The sequence below is a fragment of the Equus quagga genome, chromosome 10, assembly GCF_021613505.1.
Source record: "Equus quagga isolate Etosha38 chromosome 10, UCLA_HA_Equagga_1.0, whole genome shotgun sequence".
NCBI classification, from domain to species: Eukaryota; Metazoa; Chordata; class Mammalia; order Perissodactyla; family Equidae; genus Equus; species Equus quagga.
In genome coordinates, this window is record NC_060276.1 from 79,118,017 (window position 1) to 79,138,076 (window position 20,060).

At 47.8% G+C, this 20,060-nt stretch overlaps 1 protein-coding gene across 13 annotated transcripts in view; it reads right to left on the reverse strand.

The window, feature by feature from the left end:
- Window positions 1-1,270: 1,270 nt before the first annotated feature.
- The window catches only part of KDM5C (lysine demethylase 5C), a 37,809-nt gene continuing 19,019 nt past the window's right edge, over window positions 1,271-20,060 (reverse strand). For 6 of the 13 annotated variants that reach the window (XM_046672763.1, XM_046672766.1, XM_046672762.1 and 3 more), the window contains 14 exons: window positions 19,185-19,304; window positions 18,881-19,075; window positions 14,812-14,993; window positions 14,597-14,721; window positions 14,333-14,480; window positions 13,597-13,702; window positions 12,519-12,877; window positions 11,745-11,883; window positions 11,099-11,278; window positions 10,798-10,935; window positions 10,014-10,613; window positions 9,650-9,728; window positions 9,319-9,518; window positions 8,006-9,213 (listed from right to left, as the gene is read on the reverse strand). In XM_046672763.1, coding sequence (XP_046528719.1) covers window positions 8,851-9,213; window positions 9,319-9,518; window positions 9,650-9,728; window positions 10,014-10,613; window positions 10,798-10,935; window positions 11,099-11,278; window positions 11,745-11,883; window positions 12,519-12,877; window positions 13,597-13,702; window positions 14,333-14,480; window positions 14,597-14,721; window positions 14,812-14,993; window positions 18,881-19,075; window positions 19,185-19,304 — 2,934 coding nt within the window. In that variant the 3' untranslated portion in view covers window positions 8,006-8,850. Of the gene's footprint in view, window positions 4,881-8,005; window positions 9,214-9,318; window positions 9,519-9,649; window positions 9,729-10,013; window positions 10,614-10,797; window positions 10,936-11,098; window positions 11,279-11,744; window positions 11,884-12,518; window positions 12,878-13,596; window positions 13,703-14,332; window positions 14,481-14,596; window positions 14,722-14,811; window positions 14,994-18,880; window positions 19,076-19,184; window positions 19,305-20,060 lie in introns of those variants that run through there. The other 7 variants (XM_046672764.1, XM_046672769.1, XM_046672768.1 and 4 more) reach the window with 5 other exon arrangements.

The window sequence follows — 20,060 nt, forward strand, 5'->3', positions numbered from 1 at the left end:
CTGATGAGCGGTGCCATGTCCACGCCCAGGATCTGAACCGGCGAAACCCTGGGCTGCTGAAGTGGAGCACGCGAACCTAACCACTCGGCCACGGGGCTAGCCCCCCTTTGCCCATTTTTAAATTGGGTTGTTAGCCTTTTTGTTGTTGAGTTGTAGGAGTTCTTTGTATATTCTGGATATTAAATTTTTATTAAATACATGACTTGCAAATATTTTCTTCCATTCTGTAGGTTGTCTTTTCACTTTCTTGATAATGTCCTTTGATGCACAAAAGTTTTTAATTTTGATTAAGTCCAATTTATATATTTTTTTCTCTCATTGCTCATGCTTTTGGTGTCATATTTAAAAATCTGTTGCCAAATCTAAGGTCATGAAGATTTACCCGTTTTCTTCTAAGAGTTTTATGAGTGTAACTCATATACACCCATAAACCCATGAGGTTGTTGATCCATTTTGAGTTAACGGTATATGGTGTGAGGTAGGGATCCAACTTCATTCTTTTACATGTGGAAATCCAGTTGTACCAGCACCATCTCTTGAAGAGATTATCCTTTCCCCACTGAATGGACTTGTCAAAAACCACTTGGGAATTTTTTCTCTTCAAGATTGTTTTGTCTATTCAGGGCCCCTTACAATATCATATGAATTTGAGGATTGGCATTTCCACGTTTCTGCAAAAAAGACTGTTGGAATTTTGATAGGAATTGTGTTGAATCTGTAGATTGCTTTGGGTAGTACTGACATCTTAATATAAAGCCTTCCAATCCATGAATACAGGATGCCTTTCCATTTGTTTAGGTCTCTTTTAATTTCTTTCAGCAGCATTTTCTAGTTTTCAATATGCAATTCTTTGGCCTCCTTGGTTAGATTTATTCCTAGGTAATCCTTTTACATACTATTGCAGATGGAATTGTATTCTTAATTTCATTTTTGGATTGTTCATCACTAGTGTATAAAAACGCAACTGATTTTTATGTGTTGATCTTGTACCCTGCAACTTTGCTGAATTTGTTTATTAGCTTTATGCCTTTTCTGTGCCTGAAATGCTATTTATGCATCAGTTGAGATGGTCATGTAGGTTTTTTCCTTTGTTCTATTACTGTGATGTATAACCTTGATCAATTTTCTGCTGTTAAACCACTCTTGCATTCCTGGGATAAATCCTACTTGAACTTAGTGTATAATCCTTTTAATATGCTCTTGGGTTTGGTTTGCTAGTATTTTGTTGAAGATTTTTGCATCTATAGTCATAAGGGATATTGGTCTATAATTTTCTTTTCCTGTGATGTCTCTATCTGGTTTTGGTAGAGCCAAACTTTTCAATATGGGTGCACTTAACCAGCAATCCTGGATGTACTGTGTTAGCTGAAGCATCTAGGAGTATTTCTAAGATTTGTTCTATTGATTGACTGAAACCTGGACTCAACACTAGCCTGTGTTAAATAAGGCTAAGACGCCAGATGTAAAATGTAGTTGAAGGAATCTAAATGCTAGTGGTGCTGGTATAGCAGTGAGCATAGCCACCTTCCAAATGTTCAGGGCAATAAGAATGCTGGAATCAATTCATCATGTGTAACCCATTTAACTCACCCTCTAACTATGTGGACATTCCTTTCACATTGGCTTTAAGAAATATATTATGAGGTGTGGCAGAGACTAGCTCGATGGTCATTAAGCCTGTTTTCTCTTCCTCCTCAGGACAAATTTATACCACATTTTCCAGTGTCCCATGCCACTGTCTGAGTTCTAGCTAATGGAATGTGAGTAGAAGTAATGCACACTACATGCAGGCCTAGCTCATAGAAACCTCCCACATGGTCTTTCCATCCCAGCCAACCAGAAGAGGAAATGACAATAGTACAATGGTGATGACATTTTTAATATGGCAGACCATCTAGACAGAAGGTGCCTAGGCCCCTGAATCACCACTTAGAGGAGGGTAGCCCAACTATTAACACTTGTTTTGGAACATTACAGAAGCAAGAAAAGTAATCACAGAGATTTTTTTTCTGTCCCAGAAGCTAACTTGACCTTAACTAATACATCTGCGAGCACCACTATTCTTAAAAAAACATTGTGGTGGGTTTTTTTCTGTAAGTTGCGGTCATGGTGAGAGATCATGATAATGGGTCCCCTGATTTCAATGGGGATGACAGAATCACCTCCAGAGACAATTTGGGTCTGGTTCCTATAATGGACAGCAGAGCCAGAGCAGTAGTCAGAATGGTTTGACCTGTGGGGATCTATAGTGGTGGCTAATTAAACATGGTTTCCCTTGGGTCAAAAGAGCTGAACAGCCTAACAAGGTCCTAGTTGATTTACATAACTAAAATAATCTAGTGTAGCAGACGGAGGCCCGATGTAGTCCCCAAAATGTAGAGTCCCAGCCTCTCCTCCAGTTCACAGACTAGATCCCCTTGAAGAAAGGGGAATGTCCACTTGAAGAAGGACCTTGCTATGCTTTTTCACAAGTGTGTGTGGTGAAACCCCCTCTTTGCTTTTCCCACAGAGTCCTGCAGCCAGTGTAATCGTGCCCTGGGGACAGGGAAATATCCAGACCTTTTCAAATAGACTAGGTACTCGTTCTGAGTTAATGTTAATTCCCAGTGACCTAGACTGTCACTGTGGTCCACCAGTCAGAGTAGGATCAGGTCATACATGAAGTGTTGGCCTGAGTCCTTATCATATTGGGGCCTGGGGGTCCCAAGTCCCATCCTGTGGTGATTTGCCCAGTTCCTGGACATATTATTGGAGGACACATGGTATAGATGGCATAAAGGGTAGTAGGGCTACAGCTGAAGAACTAATTAGTGAGTAGAAAGACCAGATTGAGGACCTCTTCTGGAAATCAACAGCAAAATATAAAGACATACAAAATATTTTTTTAAAGACTAAAGAAATGGAGGGTAAAATTAGAAGTGGCCACGTCATGATAATAGGAGTCTCAGAAGCAGAGAAAAATAACAAATGAAAAAGCAGATCTACTTTGTGAATGAATGCCTGAGTGTAGGACACCATGTGACCTGTGCAAGCTGAGTTGCCCATGGTGAGCTTTGTGTTAACTGCCCCATCAAGCCATGAGCAGAAGCACTCCACCACCAAATAGAATAGGTATGTACAAGCAGGTCTAGAAGACCACAAGTAAGCTGCCTGAGTGGACCATACTCCCACTGGTTGTACTGCCATCCCTTTCTCACATCTGAGGCCTCATGGGGCATTACCTGTGACCAGATGACTAAGGGACACAATATTCAACCTTGGTTTACAGATAGTTCTTCATGATATGCTGGCACCAGCTGGAAGTGGCTAGCTGCAGTGTTATAACCCCACTTAGGGTTGATCCTGAAGGACAATGAGAAGGGAAATTCTCCCCAGAGTAGGAAGACTGTCTGGTCACATAGATGGTCAGAGGTATAGATCTCCACTGATTCATGAATAGTTACTAATGATTTGGCTAGACGGTCAAGGACTTGAAAAGAACAGGATTGAAGTATTGTTAATAAGGGGGTCTGGGAAGAGACATATCGATGTCCCTCTTGGAATGGGGACAGAGTGTGAGGATACTTGTGTCCCACATAAATAAGCACCAGAGGTAATCCTCTGTAGACGGGGATCTCAATCAGATGGACAAGATGTCCTATTCTGTAGACGTCAGCCAATCTCTATCCCTGTCACCCTTTTCCTTACCCAATGGACTCCTGAACAAAATGGCCAGGGTGACAGGCATGGAGTTTATGCATAGGCTCCACAATATGGACTTCCACCAAGGCCAATCGGGCTATAGTTACTGCTGAATGCCCAACCTGCCAACAGCAGAGAAACACCAAGCCCATCTATGGAATCATTTCCCAGTGGCAGCTGATTAGAGACAGCACAAAATGAAAAGAAGCCACTGGACCCCCAAAATTCTACTGGCAGGAAACAGACTGGAAAAACTACTTGGCTGCAAACATGTGCCACCTTTCATGGAAGGAAGGCAGAGAGGATGGGACCAAGTACCCAGAGAGCAGAGCCAAGAGCCATGGAGAATTATTCCTAGGCCTTAAAACCTAATCAAGGAACTTCCATTTGCCCAGTTGGATTTCAGAATGGCTATAGACCAGCAACGCCTTTGTCTCCCCCATTTTCCCCCCTTTTTGAACTGGAGTGTGTCGCAGTTATCCTGTGCCTGTTCCACCACTGTATGTTGAGTGTGTTGGGGATAGATGTCTCTTAAGTTTCACAGATCTACAGGAGAAAAATAATACTTAAGGAACACACCTGAGGCACCTCATTCACACCTGGACCCAATTTAGATGAGATTCTGGACTTTGAGGCGATGCTGAAATGGAGTGAGACTTTTACAGACTTTGGCAAGGGGTGAATGAGTTCTGCACATGGAAGTGATGTGAATCATTGGGGGCCAAAGAACAAATTATAGTAGTCAGTCTCCAAGATGGCCCCCAATGATCCCCACCTCCTGGTATTCACATCCTTGTGTAATCCCTTCCCAAGTGTGGCCTGGACCTAGGTCTTACTCCTAGACTTACTTCTAAAGAGAATATTGCAAAAGTGATGAGATGTCACTTCAGAGATTGGATTATAAAGACTGTGACTTCTGTCTCACACTCACACAATTCTCTCTCTCCTCACTTGATTGGTCTGATGAAGCAAGTGGCCACATTGTGAGCTGCCCTGTGGAAAGGTCCACATGGCAAGGAACCTGAGGGTCACCTCTAGCCAACAGCCAGCAAGAATCTGAGGTCTTCAGTCCAACAACTGCAAGGAACTGAATCCTGCCAACAGCCATGTGAGTGAGCTTGGAAGGAGATCCTTCCCCAGTCATGCCTTGAGATAACTGCAGCCCCGGCTGACACCTTGATTGCAGCCTGTGAGAGACCCTGAAATAGAAACCCAGCTAAGTTGCACCCAGATTCCTGACCTACAGGAACTGTGAGATAAATGTCATTGCTTTAAGCCGCTAAGTTTTTGGAGTAATTTGTTACACAGCAATACATATCAAACACAGGCAGGCATGGAGGTTATGCACAAGTTCAACAATAGGACTTCTACCTACTAAGGCCAATCTGGCTATAGCACTGCTGAGTTCCCACCTGCCAATAGCACAGATCAACACTGAGCCCTCACTATGAACTATTTCTTGAGGGCAGGCTGATTACTTAGAACCCCTTCTGTCATGCAGCACAGACTTGTTCACAGAGACTTGGTGGGAATCCCAACTCTGCCAGGCTGATATGCCTGTACTTCGAGGAGTCTGTTCCTGTAAGTCTGACAGGGACTTTATGAAATATCTCACATGGAGCTTGGCACCTAGGATGGGGTTCACAAGGGGCTGCTCCCTTCCCTTTCCTGGAACCTGAGTGCCCCAGGGACATGGGCCCTGTCTCTCTGCCTCGCAACCCCTCTTCTCCCACCATCACCATTTCAGGACTTCTGGGAAGCATGGTCAGTGTCTGCCCCTTCAGGGCCCCAGTGACCATGGACCTCAGTCCCCACTCTCATAGGGTAGCACTCTTACCAATGAGCTTTATGCAATGCAAAAGGAACAGTGTTCACATGCACACTGGGGCTCCAAATGCTGCTCTTGTCTCCCTCATTCTGAGCCCAGACTGTGCAGGCCCCTGACTGGAAGCAGGGACAGGGGACTCAAACCTGGGCCTTGCCTTCCCTCCCGGAGCTCCCAGTCTGGGGAGCTTGGGGGTAGGAGAGACAAACCCATTAACCCTATAGGGTTTCAGACACCACATAAGGCATAGTGGAGGCACTAGGGTGTGGGAAAGAAGGAGTCGGCTGGACCTGAGGGAAGGGGCTGGGAAAAGTCCTTAGTGGAAGTGAGTCTCTTCCCACCCCCTTGTCACCTGCAGACCCAGGAGCCACCCTGAGGGCTGTGGCAAACTCTGGGAGGATGCTGCAGCAAGGCAGTGTCTCTACAGTAGAAAATGACTTTGAAGTGAAAAGATACCCTCTGTTTTCCTAATCCTCTTTCTCCCCATCTGGAGCCCCCCTGAGGCAGTCACACCTCCCTTTCTAGGCAAGTGCCTGGGAAAGGGGGACAGATCCGCAACCAGAGCTCCTGGGATGCACGCCCACCATGAGGAATGGGGCAGGGCAGTGCCAAGATGTGAAAGGCCATGTGGAAATGGCTGAGGGCTGGGTCCATATCCTAGAGGACCCCAGCCTGGGCCTCACAGTTCTCTAGCCTGGGAGCTACTACAGTTGGTAGGCGCCCTCTTCGTCTCGTGTCAGGCCACTTCTTCTGGGGCATGCCTGCCTTGGGGCAGGGAGCGGTAGTGAAGTGCTGAGCCTGAGCCCCTTCCTGGCCCTGTCCCACCTCTCACATCTCAGTCTCTTCTGAGGTCATCTCCAACCCTCTTTTCATGATCAATTCCATATAGGCAGGCAGACAAAGACCAGCCTTTTCCCCTGGACTGAGGTCTAGGGTCGAACTGGGCCCAGGACAGGGGTATCCACCAGCCCCTGCCTCCCCTTACTTGTATGGCCCAGTGCCTCCTGACTGCAAGACGGGATACAGGGCTGAGCCAGACCCACTACCAATCAAAGCTGTCAAGACGTTGGGCTTTCTCACTCATCACTAGGTTCCTATCAACTGGAAGTCTTGGTAAGGGGGAGAAGTGGACCAAAATGAGCCCACAGGGCCTTCAGATGAGAAAGGGCAGAGAGTAGTGATGGCCCCTGATCTAGTCCAACACCCTCATTTTAAAGACTTTGGAGCCCAGAAGGGGAAAAAAAATCTGTCCAATATAAAAGCACCATTAATATCTATATTTAAACGTGAACTCGGGCCGGCCCGGTGGCACAGCGGTTAAGTGTGCACATTCCGCTTTGGCGGCACGGGGTTTGCCAGTTCGGATCCTGGGTGTGGATATGGCACCGCTTGGCAAGCCATGTGGTGGCAGGCGTCCCACATATAAAGTAGAGGAAGATGGGCATGGATGCTAGCTCAGGGCCAGTCTTCCTCAGCAAAAAGAGGATTGGCGGCAGATGTTAGCTCAGGGCTAATCTTCCTCAAAAAAATAAAAATTAAAAATAAAAGTGAACTCAGCTTGAAACCATTACACTAAGTGAAAGGACACAGTCACAAAGGACCACAAATTGTATGAGTCCATTTATGTAAAATGTCCAAAATAGACAAATCCATATAGATTGGTGGTGGCCTAGGGCTGGGTGAGCGGGGTAGGGAGGTGATGTCTAAGGAGTGTGGAGTCTTTTTGGAATGATGAAAACATTCTAAAATCTTTTGAAGTGATGGTTGCACAGTTAGAATATACTAAAAGCCATTGAATGGTATACTTTAAGTAGGTGAACTGTATGGCATGTAAATTATATTGCAATAAAGCTGTTTTTAAAAAAGTGAACTCAGGGGTTCTAAATGACCACACATCTGAGCTTTAGTCCCCATTCAGAGGGGCAGAGAGAAGCCTTCAGGGTGGAAAAAAATCAGGGAAGGGTCCCTGAATGTGGCATATGGGTAGGACAGGAAAGCATTTGAGAAAGAAGGATTATGTAGTCTTCATCTTAAGGGCAATGAAGCATCATGGATGCTTTTAAGGGTAGAGTGACATGATCAGATCCACACTTTAGAAACATCCCTCCTGAATCACTGAATTGTACATTTAAAACAGTTAAATTTTATGGTGTGTAAATTATACCTCAGTAAAGCCCTCACCCCACTCCAATCCCTCTAGGGGCTCAAGGAGGATACACTGGAAGACATAAGGTTGGAGGAGGCTGTGGCAGGAGTTTAGGTGAGAAGTGCCAGGGCCCATCTGTTGGCAGATGGGGAAACTGGCTTGGCAGTGGAATGGAGGGGGAGACTCAGGGACAACTTGCCCATGGTTAAGGAGAAGCTGGTAGGACTCAGTTTCCGAACCCAGAGCTCCCTGGCTTCAGCCCTAGTGCTCCCACCAGCACTGCAGCTGCTCCACTGACAGATGATAGAGGCACTGTTCTCCCCCTTCAAAGAGAAATGCACTTGAGAAACATGTTTCCAAAAAATGTTGCTAAGGGTTTTATTTCTAACAAGAGGAAAATAATAAAATAAAATTAAAATAGGCTTCGGTTGGAACCAAGTTTCTTGTTTTGCTTTTTTTTTTTCTTTTCAACAAATTAATTACACACCAACAATCTTCTTTTATTACAACATGAACCCAGGAGGAGGAAAGGAGACAGGGCAGGAGAGGGAGGAAAGGTCGAGGTGGGTTGTGAGGACAAGCACCAAAAGCTTTCTTCAGATCACAGGGAGCCCTGTTCAGCTCCCCAACCAAATTCATTTAAAATAAAAAAACTGTGAGCACAGCTATGTGAAGTTTCCTCCTCCTGGGTAAAACAGTCAGGGGAAGGGGGGAGAAGGGAGAGGGAGGCAAAGGAGGGAGAGAGGAAGGAAAAGGGGGGAGGAAAGAGAAAGAGTGAGAGGGTGAGGTGAGGTTAGTGTAGCATGGCCTGGCCAGGGCCAGAACTGGGGCGAGAAGGGAGAGGAGAGTCCCCCAGTTTGCATATGCACTGGCCTTGTCTCTGGAATGGTGCTGGCCCAGCCCCAGCCACCCTCCTGCCCACCTGCCCATCCATCTGTCTATCTGCCTCAGGTGTCTGGGAATGCTGGTTAGAGGCTACCAGGGAGGGAAACTCCAGGGGCCCGGCCTCCAGGAGCTGAGGTCTGAACAATACCTTGGAGTCAGAATATAAAAGTCAAGGGACTCAGGGGTGGGCTGGAGTTGGGGGGTGGCCATCCCCCCTACTTGCCCACCTCCCAAGAAGCAGGCTTGATGGTCAGAAAGGATCCTTGAGGCCAAGCGGGGTCTCTGTTGGGATCTGTGCTAGGTTCAGCCACTGTCACAACTGTTGCTGAGGCGGCTGCTGTGGGCAGGGCATGTGCAGCCGGGCAGTCAGAGTGGACAAAGGGGCTGAGGGGCCTGAACTGGCCCCTAGCACTGGCTCCAAGCCATTCTGGTTCTCCTGGGTGCTGGGGCTGCCAGTGGTGGGGGGTTGGGGGGGGCCCTCACCCCCAGTCTCCTCCTCCAGCTCCTCCTCCTCCTGGGCCTCCTCAGCCTCTGGCCCTGAGCTCCGTACCCTCTTTGGCTCTAGCTCCTCTCGGGCTGGGTCATCGCCCTCCCCACCCCGATCCACCTTCCGCCGCCGCCGCCTCTCCAGGGCCCGGCCCCGTGCCCGGCTCCCATGGCGCTCTGCCTTCTCCAGCTGTGATCACAGATAGGCATAAAGAGGTGTGGGCCAGTGGTCAGGCCTAGGCTCTCTGCCTGCTTGGGCTGACCTCCTAGCCCTGCCCGTGATCCCTCTCCTCACCTCCAGAAGCGTGCGGATCCGCTCCAGGTCTGGAGGCTGCCCAGCCTGCAGCAGCTGCCAGATGCTGTGGTTCTCATCCAGGGTTACCTCAAGCAGGTCTCCCTCCAACATGAGTTCCTCCAGGGGGGCCCGGGTTGCCTCAGGCAGCTCTAACACAGGGCCAGTCAACTGTGGCAACAGCGAGGACAGCAGCTCCAGGTCTGGGGGGTTGCAGGGACAGGCTTGGTTAGAGGCTGCCCCTGGTTGTATCCCCACCACCACAACAGAGCTGAGGACCACGTGGGTCACTCTGGTGATATTCAATAAACAGCCTACCCACACCTAGACCTACCTCTCTTACCTGAGCCCTCCCCCGGGGCTACCTTCTCAGGGCTGGTCACACTGTCTCCATTTTCCAGCAACCCTTGAACCTGCCAAGGAGAGCAAGAACAGGTAGTGGTAACTGAACTGAAGAACCAGGCCCTATTCTTCCCCTACAACCCGAAACTTGGGACCCTCCAACTCCTAGAGGAGGAAGGTAGACACAGGCTGCCGGCAGGGAGCAGTCTAGGGATCTGGACAGGATGCAGAACAGGGCAGGGAGGTTGGGCCAAAGAAGACCGAAAGTCAGAGAGCAGGGGCAGGGCTGGAGCCTAAATATGGGTGGGGGCTAAGAGACAGGAATTTCAGGACAAGAGCTGTGCTGGTCAGCTCACCTTAGGCATATCCTTGCCACTGCCTTCTCTGAGAGGGTCAGAGGCAGGGGCTGAAGGGTAGGTAGGGGGCTCCTCATGCCTGGGTTCAGCCTGCAGCCGCTGGCGAAGCTTGGCCAGCCGTCCCAACAGAGCAGTCACATCCTCAGAGGCCAGAGCCTGTCTGGCACGGCCTTGCCAGCTGATGGCCCTCTCTGTGAGGCACTGTAAGGCCTCGCCCTCGGGCAGCCGCACAGGCAGTCTCTGCAGGGCTACCAGCAGTGCCAGGATGGTCTCCAGGCGCGGGCGCCGTGAGCGCATGCACAGCGGACACAAGAATTTGGTGTCCCACTCCCACCAGGCCAGCTGTGGGGATGAGGTGGGACTAGGCCTCGGGGAGCTGAGGAGGCGGGGTACCGACACACATCGCCCATGGAACCAGTCCTGACATAGGTCACACTGCAGAGCTCCCACCCCTGCCGGCACCTGCCCACACACACAGATGGAGGTTGCAGAGGAGGCTGTGGTCGATGATGCCAGTGGACTGGGCTTGGCGGAGTTGGTGCGACGCAGCTGCAGGATACCCTCCTTCTCCTTCTGTTCTCCCTCCCTGAAGGCCACGATCTGCCGTGCCCAGGACAGGAGGAGAGAAGGTCAGCAGCCCATCCTCTCCCTTGTGTGGTGCCATTAACACCCCACTCCCAAACCAGAATTGAGGCTCAGGGAGTAAGCGGTCTGCCCATGGTCACCCGACTCAGGCACTCTATCATCACCAGGCTCTTCTCCCATCTGGGCCCAAGCTCCTTACCACAGAGCCTGGGTCCCTGAGGTCCTGTGCAGACAGCCCCAGCAGCTCTGTGTCAGATTTGTACAACCCCAGCTCCTTCTCCATCCACCGGCTGCGCTTGGTGCTGTCTGAGCCAGCATCTGCACACGGGCAGAGCACCTGAGGCAGGCAGATGGGGCAGGGGATGACTGGGCTTCCCCTACCTCCTATCCCCTCTCCTTCCCTCCCAAGAGCCCCCAAAACCCCATGTTCTCATATGAGCCGTCACACAACAGGCAGGCCAAGAGCAAGAGAGGCTGTGGGTCAGGGTCTCAAGCCTCACCTCCAGCAGTGTGTAGCAAGAATTCTTCTTGAGGAAAGTCTTGGATGCCTTCTCCCTCCAGGAGTGTGCAGTCAGTACCTGCAGCTCTAGCTGTCTCAGCTCCTCCAACCCCACAGGTAGGTCCCGGCCCACAGCCACCAGGCCCTCCAAGTCATCCAAGCAAGGGTAGTGGTCACCATTCTGGGACAGGGGCAAGAGAAAGCTCAATTTAACTTGCCACATCTATTGATGTCACCTGTGCTCCCCTGAGCAGGTCAGATGGATTAGACTTCATGCAATCTTGAGGCAGGAAACAACAGAGCTTGTCCTAAGGCAGGCATGCCCACCTGCCTGGCTCTCTCCCATAGCTCCTACAACCATTGGCTCAGCCCCCAGGACACCAGACTGGTTATTTTGTTGTGTTTTGCCTCTTCTATCCTCCTTACCCCCACCATTCTTACCCTAACCAACATCCTCTCTTCCCTCAGGCCAGGCTCGCAACCCCTCCTCACACTGTTCACAAAGCACATTTTGCCTTCTCACAATGTGCTGTGACCCCTTCCTCTCTCTAGGAACCCAACCCAACCCAGCATAACCCAATATATGCCATCTCTCCTGGCTGGACTCAAGGTCTGGAGTAGAGGGTAGGGGGCAACAGGGTCCTCACTTGGATCTCGTCCACATCAGCAATCCAGGCCCGGGCCTTAGCAAGAGCCTCCTTGAGAGCCTGGATGTTGGGCAGGTGAACAGGGATGTTTTCCGCCTCATGGATTATGGCCTCAAGTGTGGCTGGTGGGTGCTTCTGTCTAAAGGTAGGGGAAAAAAAAGAGGCCTCAACCTGGGGTGGTCTGCCTGAGCAAAAGCCCAGTCTGACCACCAAATATATCAACATAGGCCCCTAGGGGCTGCCACTTGGGCCTACTTGCATGTATTCTGCCTGTGGGTGGCTGCCAGTCCCTGCTTGTTCCAGACTGCATGCACCTAACTTCTGCCACAACCCTTGTGCCTCTGCTTGTCTGCCAGTCTGTCAGACTGCTGGCAGTGCCTACACAGACAACCTGTGGTATTAATCTTATACTGTAGTTTGTCATATTGTCCTGTGCATGGTGTCTTTCTACTGACATCTGTTCATCTGCTTATTGGTACTTGTGCTCCTGTATATATGCACACATCAGCCTGTGGAGCCAGTCCTCTCTACATCTCTATCTGTCCATCTCTGCTTCCCCATGAGCCTATCTCTGTCTTTATATGTATACGGAGTTAAAAAAAAAAAAAAAAAAAAAAAGTCCAGATAGGGAATAAAAAAGGGGAGGAGGGGAGGAAAGTCAATATACCAACACAGGAGTCTGGTGCCCAAGGCCACCCACTGGAATCATCTTCAGCTTCTTCACTAAACTTTGAAGATTGGGGCAGAGCAGGGAAGGGAAGAGGTTGGACCTACCTGGCCTCCAGGCAGAGGTGGGCCTTCTCCTCCCAGCGTTCAGCAATGGTCAGCAGCTCCTGCAGCTCAGCCCGGGCCTTATCCACAGCAGGGCTAGGGGCTACACTGGCACCCGCAACCAACAGTCCCCGCATGACAGCCAGGGTGCCCCTTCGGGCTGAGGGAGCCAGCGTGCGTTTCACCTCATCCAGCCATCGCGCCTGTTCCACCTGCCGCTGGAGCTGCTGGGCCTCAGGAACCTCCACCCCCAGCTGCCGCCCCCTCTCCAACAGGGACTGCAGTAGCCCTGGACTGGAGGGTAGTGAGGCCAGGGCCTCACAGGCCTCAGCCTGGTAGGCCTCCACCTGTTCCAGAACACCCTACCAGGATATAGATGAAGAACACACTCCTCAGCTGGGCCCACTCAGAGGTCCCACCACCAGATACCCTTGCCCCACCTACCTTCTTACCCTCCAGTATTTGTGGAGAGCCTAACATGGGCTGGGCTCTCCTCCTTCACTATGCTATAAGACAGTGGTTCCTAACAGCTCACTGCCTGTTAGAATACCCTAAGGAATGTGTTAAAATGCAGATTCCTGGGCCCCACCCCTAGAGATTCTTTACAGGGGTTGGTCAGAAGTCTGTGCTTTATTTAAGTCCCCAGAGGATTCTGATGTATAGCACCAGGAGACCCTCTGCACTAAAATGCTCTGCTATGCTTGGCCTTTTCACAAACCCCTATGCTCATGCTGGTAACCACTACCCTCTCCATCCCACTTCTCTTCTACCTTCCTGCACTTGACTCAGCCTTCCAGGCCCACAAACACCCTTGTTACTTCCTTTCTCCTCTTCCACCTCTGCCAGGAAACCCTCCCTTGACTTTGCATCCTGTACTCGTACCCTTGCCACCTGCCCCTCAAATCCCATCTTTAAGGGGCAATTGCTAGACCCTTTGTCTCCTACCTCCCGTTATTCTCACATGTGTATCCTGTCTGGCCCAAATACTTGACACTTTTTAAGAGAGCCAAGAGTGGCCTGCTGCTCAGGTCCCCCAATCCCCATGATCCCTCAGCAGCACTCCAAGTCCACCCCTCCTCACCTTGACATCCCCAATCTGGTGCATGGCACAAGGCAGGTTGTTCATCTGGTCCAGAAAGGCCCGGAGCTCAGCCAGGGTCATTTGTAGACCAGCCACCCTGTGGGGGCTATGGAGTTTCACATGTGGGGTTTCAGGTCCAAACCCAGTCCCCTCCCTCCATCTCTGTGCTGAGACCCAACACCTTTCCTCACACCTGCCCACTGTGATCTCTCATACTTCACCGTTTCCCCCAACTGCCCAGGTTAGAGGGAGGGTTTTAAGATACAAGCGCATTCATATGATGAGAAGAAAGAATTAGAAGAGAGAAATAGAGGATATATTTGAGGGGGAGCTTAGAAATTAGTTGACGGTAACAGAAGTTGGACGTCCTTTTCAATCCATCCTCTACTGTGAACTCTATGATCAAATTTATGCTCCTGTGTCCTTTTCTTGCCCCTAAACCTTCTACAACTCCTCCCTGCCCACAAAATCCACCATCCTGTCTGAAATCTCCTCTAGGTACTGATAAAAAGAAACATTTCTAGCTTTCTTAGCACTGAGGTGCTCTTCTCCATTCTAGGTGCCTGGTCTCCTTGCCTTCCCCAACACCTCCCAGGCCACTTCACAGTGCAGTGCTTGTCAGCTTCCTGCTGATGTCGTCTGCCCAATGGTACTCAGAGTCCACCCCTTGTAGTACTTTTCCTAGGTGCTGGCTCCTCAGCAGACTATCTGTGCCCAACGCCTCCTGCTACCATACCCAGCTTCCTGGCCGCTGACCAGACCCAGTGCCCGGGACACGCAAGCCTCCGCCTCACTCAGGCAGTTCTTCAGTCGCTGCAGCAGCTCACTGTTAGGAAACCTCCGCTCACGGGCCTCAGACTCTAGAGCCCTCAGCTCTTCAAGGCCTGGAGAGAGAATGAGAGCAGCAAGGAGTAGGCAGTATTGAGGAAAGGGGTTGGAGGTACAGAAGAAAAGGGAATAGAACTTGCCTGTAGAGTCCCTCCGTCCCCCCATCACTCACTGCGCTTCCGCCCATCCTCCACCTCCAGGGCCACTCGCACTTTGTTGGCCCAGGTGTCAAAGGACTCGGCCCGAACCTTCAGCTTATGTAGCATGGCAGGGAGCTCATCCAAGGTGTACCGATACCTGAAGGAAGAGGACAGGGAAGAGCACATCTGGTCCAGCTCTGCATTCCCCTCCTTAGCCCACTTCCTCCAGGTAGGCCCCTGGGCTCACCGCAGGTACTGCCGGCTACTGGAACATTTGCAGAGGTCATTGATGTGGGAAAGGCAGACAAGGCCGTCAGGGCAGTCGTAGCAGGCCAGGGCGGACAGGAAGCACGTGGTCTTGCACTTGATGCACTGGCGCTCATCATCTGGGAGCAGCTCAAAAGCCTCTCGTTCAGCTTCCGTGATGCCCTGGGAGTGGTTCAACCCACACACATTAATAGAACCAGAACAGGGCCGCAGAAACCCCCATCTCAGCCACCACTGAGCCTCACATTAGACTCAAATCTATGCTGAGAACTGTGGGGAAGACCAAACTCCAAGGAGTACACTGTCTCTATGAAGTCCAGACTTTCAAAGCTGGGCAATTAGATGAACCAGGTCAAGATAAGTGTGGGTGAGATGAAGAAAAATCAGGTAAGACTCAGATCATCAGAAAGGGCCTTTAGGATGAGAGAAGGTGAGCAAAGTGGTGGACCAAGGCACCAGAGAGGTAGCAATGTGTGAGAGTAGGCTGTGTACTGGGGAGCAATGCTGGCTTCCAAGTCACTGAGGGCCCACTGTGTTCCAGGTACCATGCTGGCTGCTTAGCAGGCAGGACACACTGTGTGTACATATATAACTTACAGAAATGAAACTCTATGTGCTTGTGTCCCATGTTTAAAGATACAATTTTCTTTTCAACAACATGGGCTTCCAAACCTATAATAAGCCAATGATGTCATCTGTTGCTCAGATTAAGAAACAGCAATCCATTCCAAAAACAGAAAAAGCAGCAATGTTGGAGTAATTGAAAGACGACAAAATGCCATACATTATGGGCAATTTTAGAGATTTTAAACGGAAATCTGACTAAGAGTTTTTGTCTTCTATACTGACTTTAACACCTAACCTCTGCCTAACATCTGAGTCCATTACACATTAGAAATCACACTCTGTCACTTATTAGCTGTGTGATATTGAGTAAATTAAATTTCTCTCGGTTTCAGTTTCTCTATGTTGTAAAAGGGAGATAATGGTACCATGCTCATTAGGTTGTTATGAGGATTAACAAAGGTAAAGCAACTAACGACCTAGAAAAGTATCCTAGCACTTAGAATAAGTAGAACCACAAAAGATCCTGACTGAATAGCCGAAGCAATCTTGAGAAAGAACAAAGCTGAAGGCATCATACTTCCTGATTTCAAATTATATTACAAAACTATAATAATCAAGACAGTATAGTACTGGCATAAAAACAGACACACAGACCAATAGAACTGAATAAAGCCCAGAAATAAACCCTCATATATACAGTCAATTAATATTTAACAAGGGAGCCAAGAATACTCAATGGGAAAAGGATATTCTCTTAAGAAATGGTGCTGGTAAAACTGGATAATCACATGCAGAAGAATCAAACAGGACCTTTATCTTATACCACTCATCAAATTAACTTGAAATGGATTAAAGACTTAAACATAAGACCTCAAACCATAAAACTTCTAGAAGAAAATACAGGGAAAAAGTGGCTTGACACTGATCTTAGCAACGATTTCTTGGATATGACACCTAAGCACAAGCAACAAAAGCAAAAATAAACAAGTGGGACTACATCAAACTAAAAAACATCTGCAAAGCAAAAGAAACCATCAACAAAATGAAAAGGCAACCTACGGAATGGGAGAAAATATTTGCAAACCATCTATCTGATAGAGGGTTAATATCCAAAATACATACGGAACTCATACAACTCAACACCAAAAAAACAAACAATCCAATTAAAAAATGGGCAGAAAATTTGAATAGACATTTTTCCAAAGAAGACACACAAATGGCCAAAAGGTACATGAAAAGATGCTCAACATGACTAATCATCAGGGAAATGCAAATCAAAACCACAATGAGATATCACCTCATGCCTATTAGAAGGCTATTATCAAAAAGACAAGAGATAAGAAGTATTTGGGAGGATGTGGAGAAAAGGGAACTCTTGTACACTATTGGTGGGAATGTAAAAGTGGTACAGCCACTTTGGAAAACAGTATGGAGGTTCCTCAAAAAATTTAAAAAACAGAACTACCATATGATCCAGCAATCTACTTCTGGGTATATATCCAAAGAAAATGAAATCAGGATCTCAAAGAGATACCTGCACTCCCATGTTCACTGCAGCATTATTCACAATAGCCAAGATATGGAAACAACCTGAGTCCATCAACAGATGAATGGATAAAGATGTGGTATACATACACAATGGAATATTATTCAGCCATGAGAAAGAAGGAAATCCTGCCATTTGTGACAAGATGGATGACCTTAAGGGCATTATACTAAGTCAAATAAGACAGAGAAAGACAAACACTATATCACTTATATGTGAAATCTAAAAAAGCCAAATTCATAGAAACAGAACAGAATAGTGGTTGCCAAGGGCTGAGGGGCAGGGAAAATGGGGAGATGTTGGTTGAAATGGAACAAACTTTCAGTTAGAAGATGAGTAAGTTTAGGGGATCTAATGCACAGCATGGTGACTATGCGGGATGGGGGGAGAATAAGCACTCAACAAATATTTACTGTTATTCCCTCTAATTTTCAGATAAGGATACCTGCTTCACAGGCCTATCTCATTTTACTAAACTAAGGAGGAAACTAAGTCTCAGAGAGAGTCAGTAACTTGCCAAAAGTGAGAATCTGACTTCAGTCTATTTTGACCCTGGAGCCAGAGAATGTTCTAAGCATAAAGCCCCTAGGTATTTTTGGATCACGGACTCCTCTGAGAATTGGATGCAAGCTATGAGCCCTCTCTCTCCCCAGAAAAGTATTCACACTCTCTCACACACACAGATCCCCCCCCACAATCTTTTACAGAATTCCAAGACTGGGGGTCCAGAACCTTTCTCTAAGGTAAGGGCCAAGTATAAAGAATTCTGAATGTCAGGATGAGAATTTCTAGTCTTCCCATCTTGCTTTGGCTCCTTCCTGTAGTCTGGCACAGCCCCAGAGTCATCATTTAATAACAGCGGAGAGAGAAAATGATGCCTGGAAAAGCCCAGGGGCTTACTAACTAATGTTACAGACTGACATGCCCAAGACTTCCAACACTTACCGTAGCTACAACTCTCCTTACAGCCCATGCTCATAGGAAAGTTATAAATGAGCTTTAAAACAACAAAGTATTACCCTAAATGGGCAGCAAGGGATCCCTCAGGACCAGCACTCCTTTGGAATCCTATGGAGGACTCTCACTAAGTCAATTCCCTAACTGGGTAAGTCAACTGGAAGCTTTAAGAAGGCAGCTGAACCACAGGAGTAGTGGTCCCACTCATCTACAACACAACTGATACATGCTCATGAGAAATCAATTAAAGGAAGACTGCCTTCTACTTGGTGATATTACCCTAATCTGAGCTACTGAACCATCTGAAGGTAATAAAATGGCATTTCCTAAGAAATGTCCCATATTTCAATCATTTTCTTCATGTATTATAATAGCAGCTGCTACATTGTTGCTATATTGTATATATATGTATATGTATGTGCGTGTATATATATATATACACATTGTATAATGCTACATACATTACAAATAAATGCTTTGACATAAAGCAGCTTGCTCAAGCTTTACAATCACCTTGCAAGTTAGGTATTTATTCTCATTTTACAGAGTGGGGAAATGAGACTATAAGAGGTTAAATAACTTGAAAAGGTCACCCAGCTAATCAACAGTGGGGGTTTTACATGCCAATCTGTCTTGTTAGGTTATTTAAATAATGATGAATAGCAGCTATACCAGCACCTGCTATGGGTCAGTTACTTAACAAACATTATTTTTAATCCACTGACTATCCAAAAAGATAAGTACTATTATAATCCCCATTTTTCAGATATGGATACTCACGCTCAGTGAAGTAAATTAACTTGCTCACGGTTGTTGGTAAATGGTAGTGCAGAGAATGGAATGTGGTTTCCAATGCAGATGCATCTAGTTCTGTTGACCACACCCCAAAAATAGAAGCTACATCTTCTACTAAGAGGTCCTTCCCCTTACCTCTGCCAGGCTAGGGTGCCTGATTCAGGGCACTCTCCCTACCACCCACCTTCTCCAGCAGGGCCTTTCGCAGACGCCGCTCCTCTTGCACCATAATGAACATCTCCTTATGCACAGCTGCTGCCAGATTCAGGTCCAGCTTTTCTGGGCAGGCAGCCATCTTGCAGATGAGCTCCTCATGGGAGAAGACACAGTATCTTCGCAGCCGGCGATAGTGCTCAATGCACTGGCGCCCAGCTGGCAACTGTGGAGAGGTTCAAAGTTGAGCGTGGCCAAGTCTGGAGGCTCTAGTGCCTGAGCTTCCCCAAAACCCTCCTGCTTCTCTCTGCCAGCCCACCACACTACAGACTCACCCAGTCAGCAGTGCAAAAGTTGACGGCCTCTGCAAAGTTGTAGCCTTGGTTAAAGCCACTGTGGTAAGCACGAGGGAAGGTAATGACGAACTCTCCTGCACACTGGTTTGTGCGGACAACCTGAGGAAGAAAGGCCAAGGTCATTCAGATAGAGGTTTTCCACAGTCTGCAGAAATCTGATCTAAGTGCAGGGTCTTTAAGGAACAAAGGAAAGCCTGAGGGAACACAGTCTGAAGGATTCCCAGACCTTCCAACTTCAACAGGAAGGACCACTGGTCTCTGCTCTCAAGGTTTTGATTTGTGTTGACAGATGACAGGAAAATTTGAGTCAAAAGTAGTAAGGAAACGTACATACCAAAATATTTCAACTTCTCTAGTAATTTTTACAAAGATTTAAAATATCACTTTTCATTAAACTGGCCAAGTCTTTTTCATCAATAATTATTTTTATCAGTCATATATGCAGTTTCAAGAGCCAAATGGTTCTACAAAATTTGTTATAAAATCAGCAGGCCCTGCCATTCTGCACTCACCACAGCCAATCACTTTCACCTCTTCTGATTATTTTGGCATTTACCTTAATGACCCTAAATAACATGCCTCTAGACTATATTAGAAATAGCCTCCTATTTCTCAATTTGCTTAGTTTTCTACGCATGTATTAGTAATTTAATCCCAACCTTTTGGACAAATGTCCAAGTTTCCTCTCTCCTATCAGTTTTCACCTTTCTGTAGCAGTCTCTCATGGAGCCTTATGATTTGTTCCAATTTGGACCAGCTATCCTCCCTGGACCATCACTCTACCGTGGTGGATCTCCTGTTTCCTAGATCTTATGTCTTCCTCTTTCTTGGTTTACTCCTTTGCTGTGCTTGAGT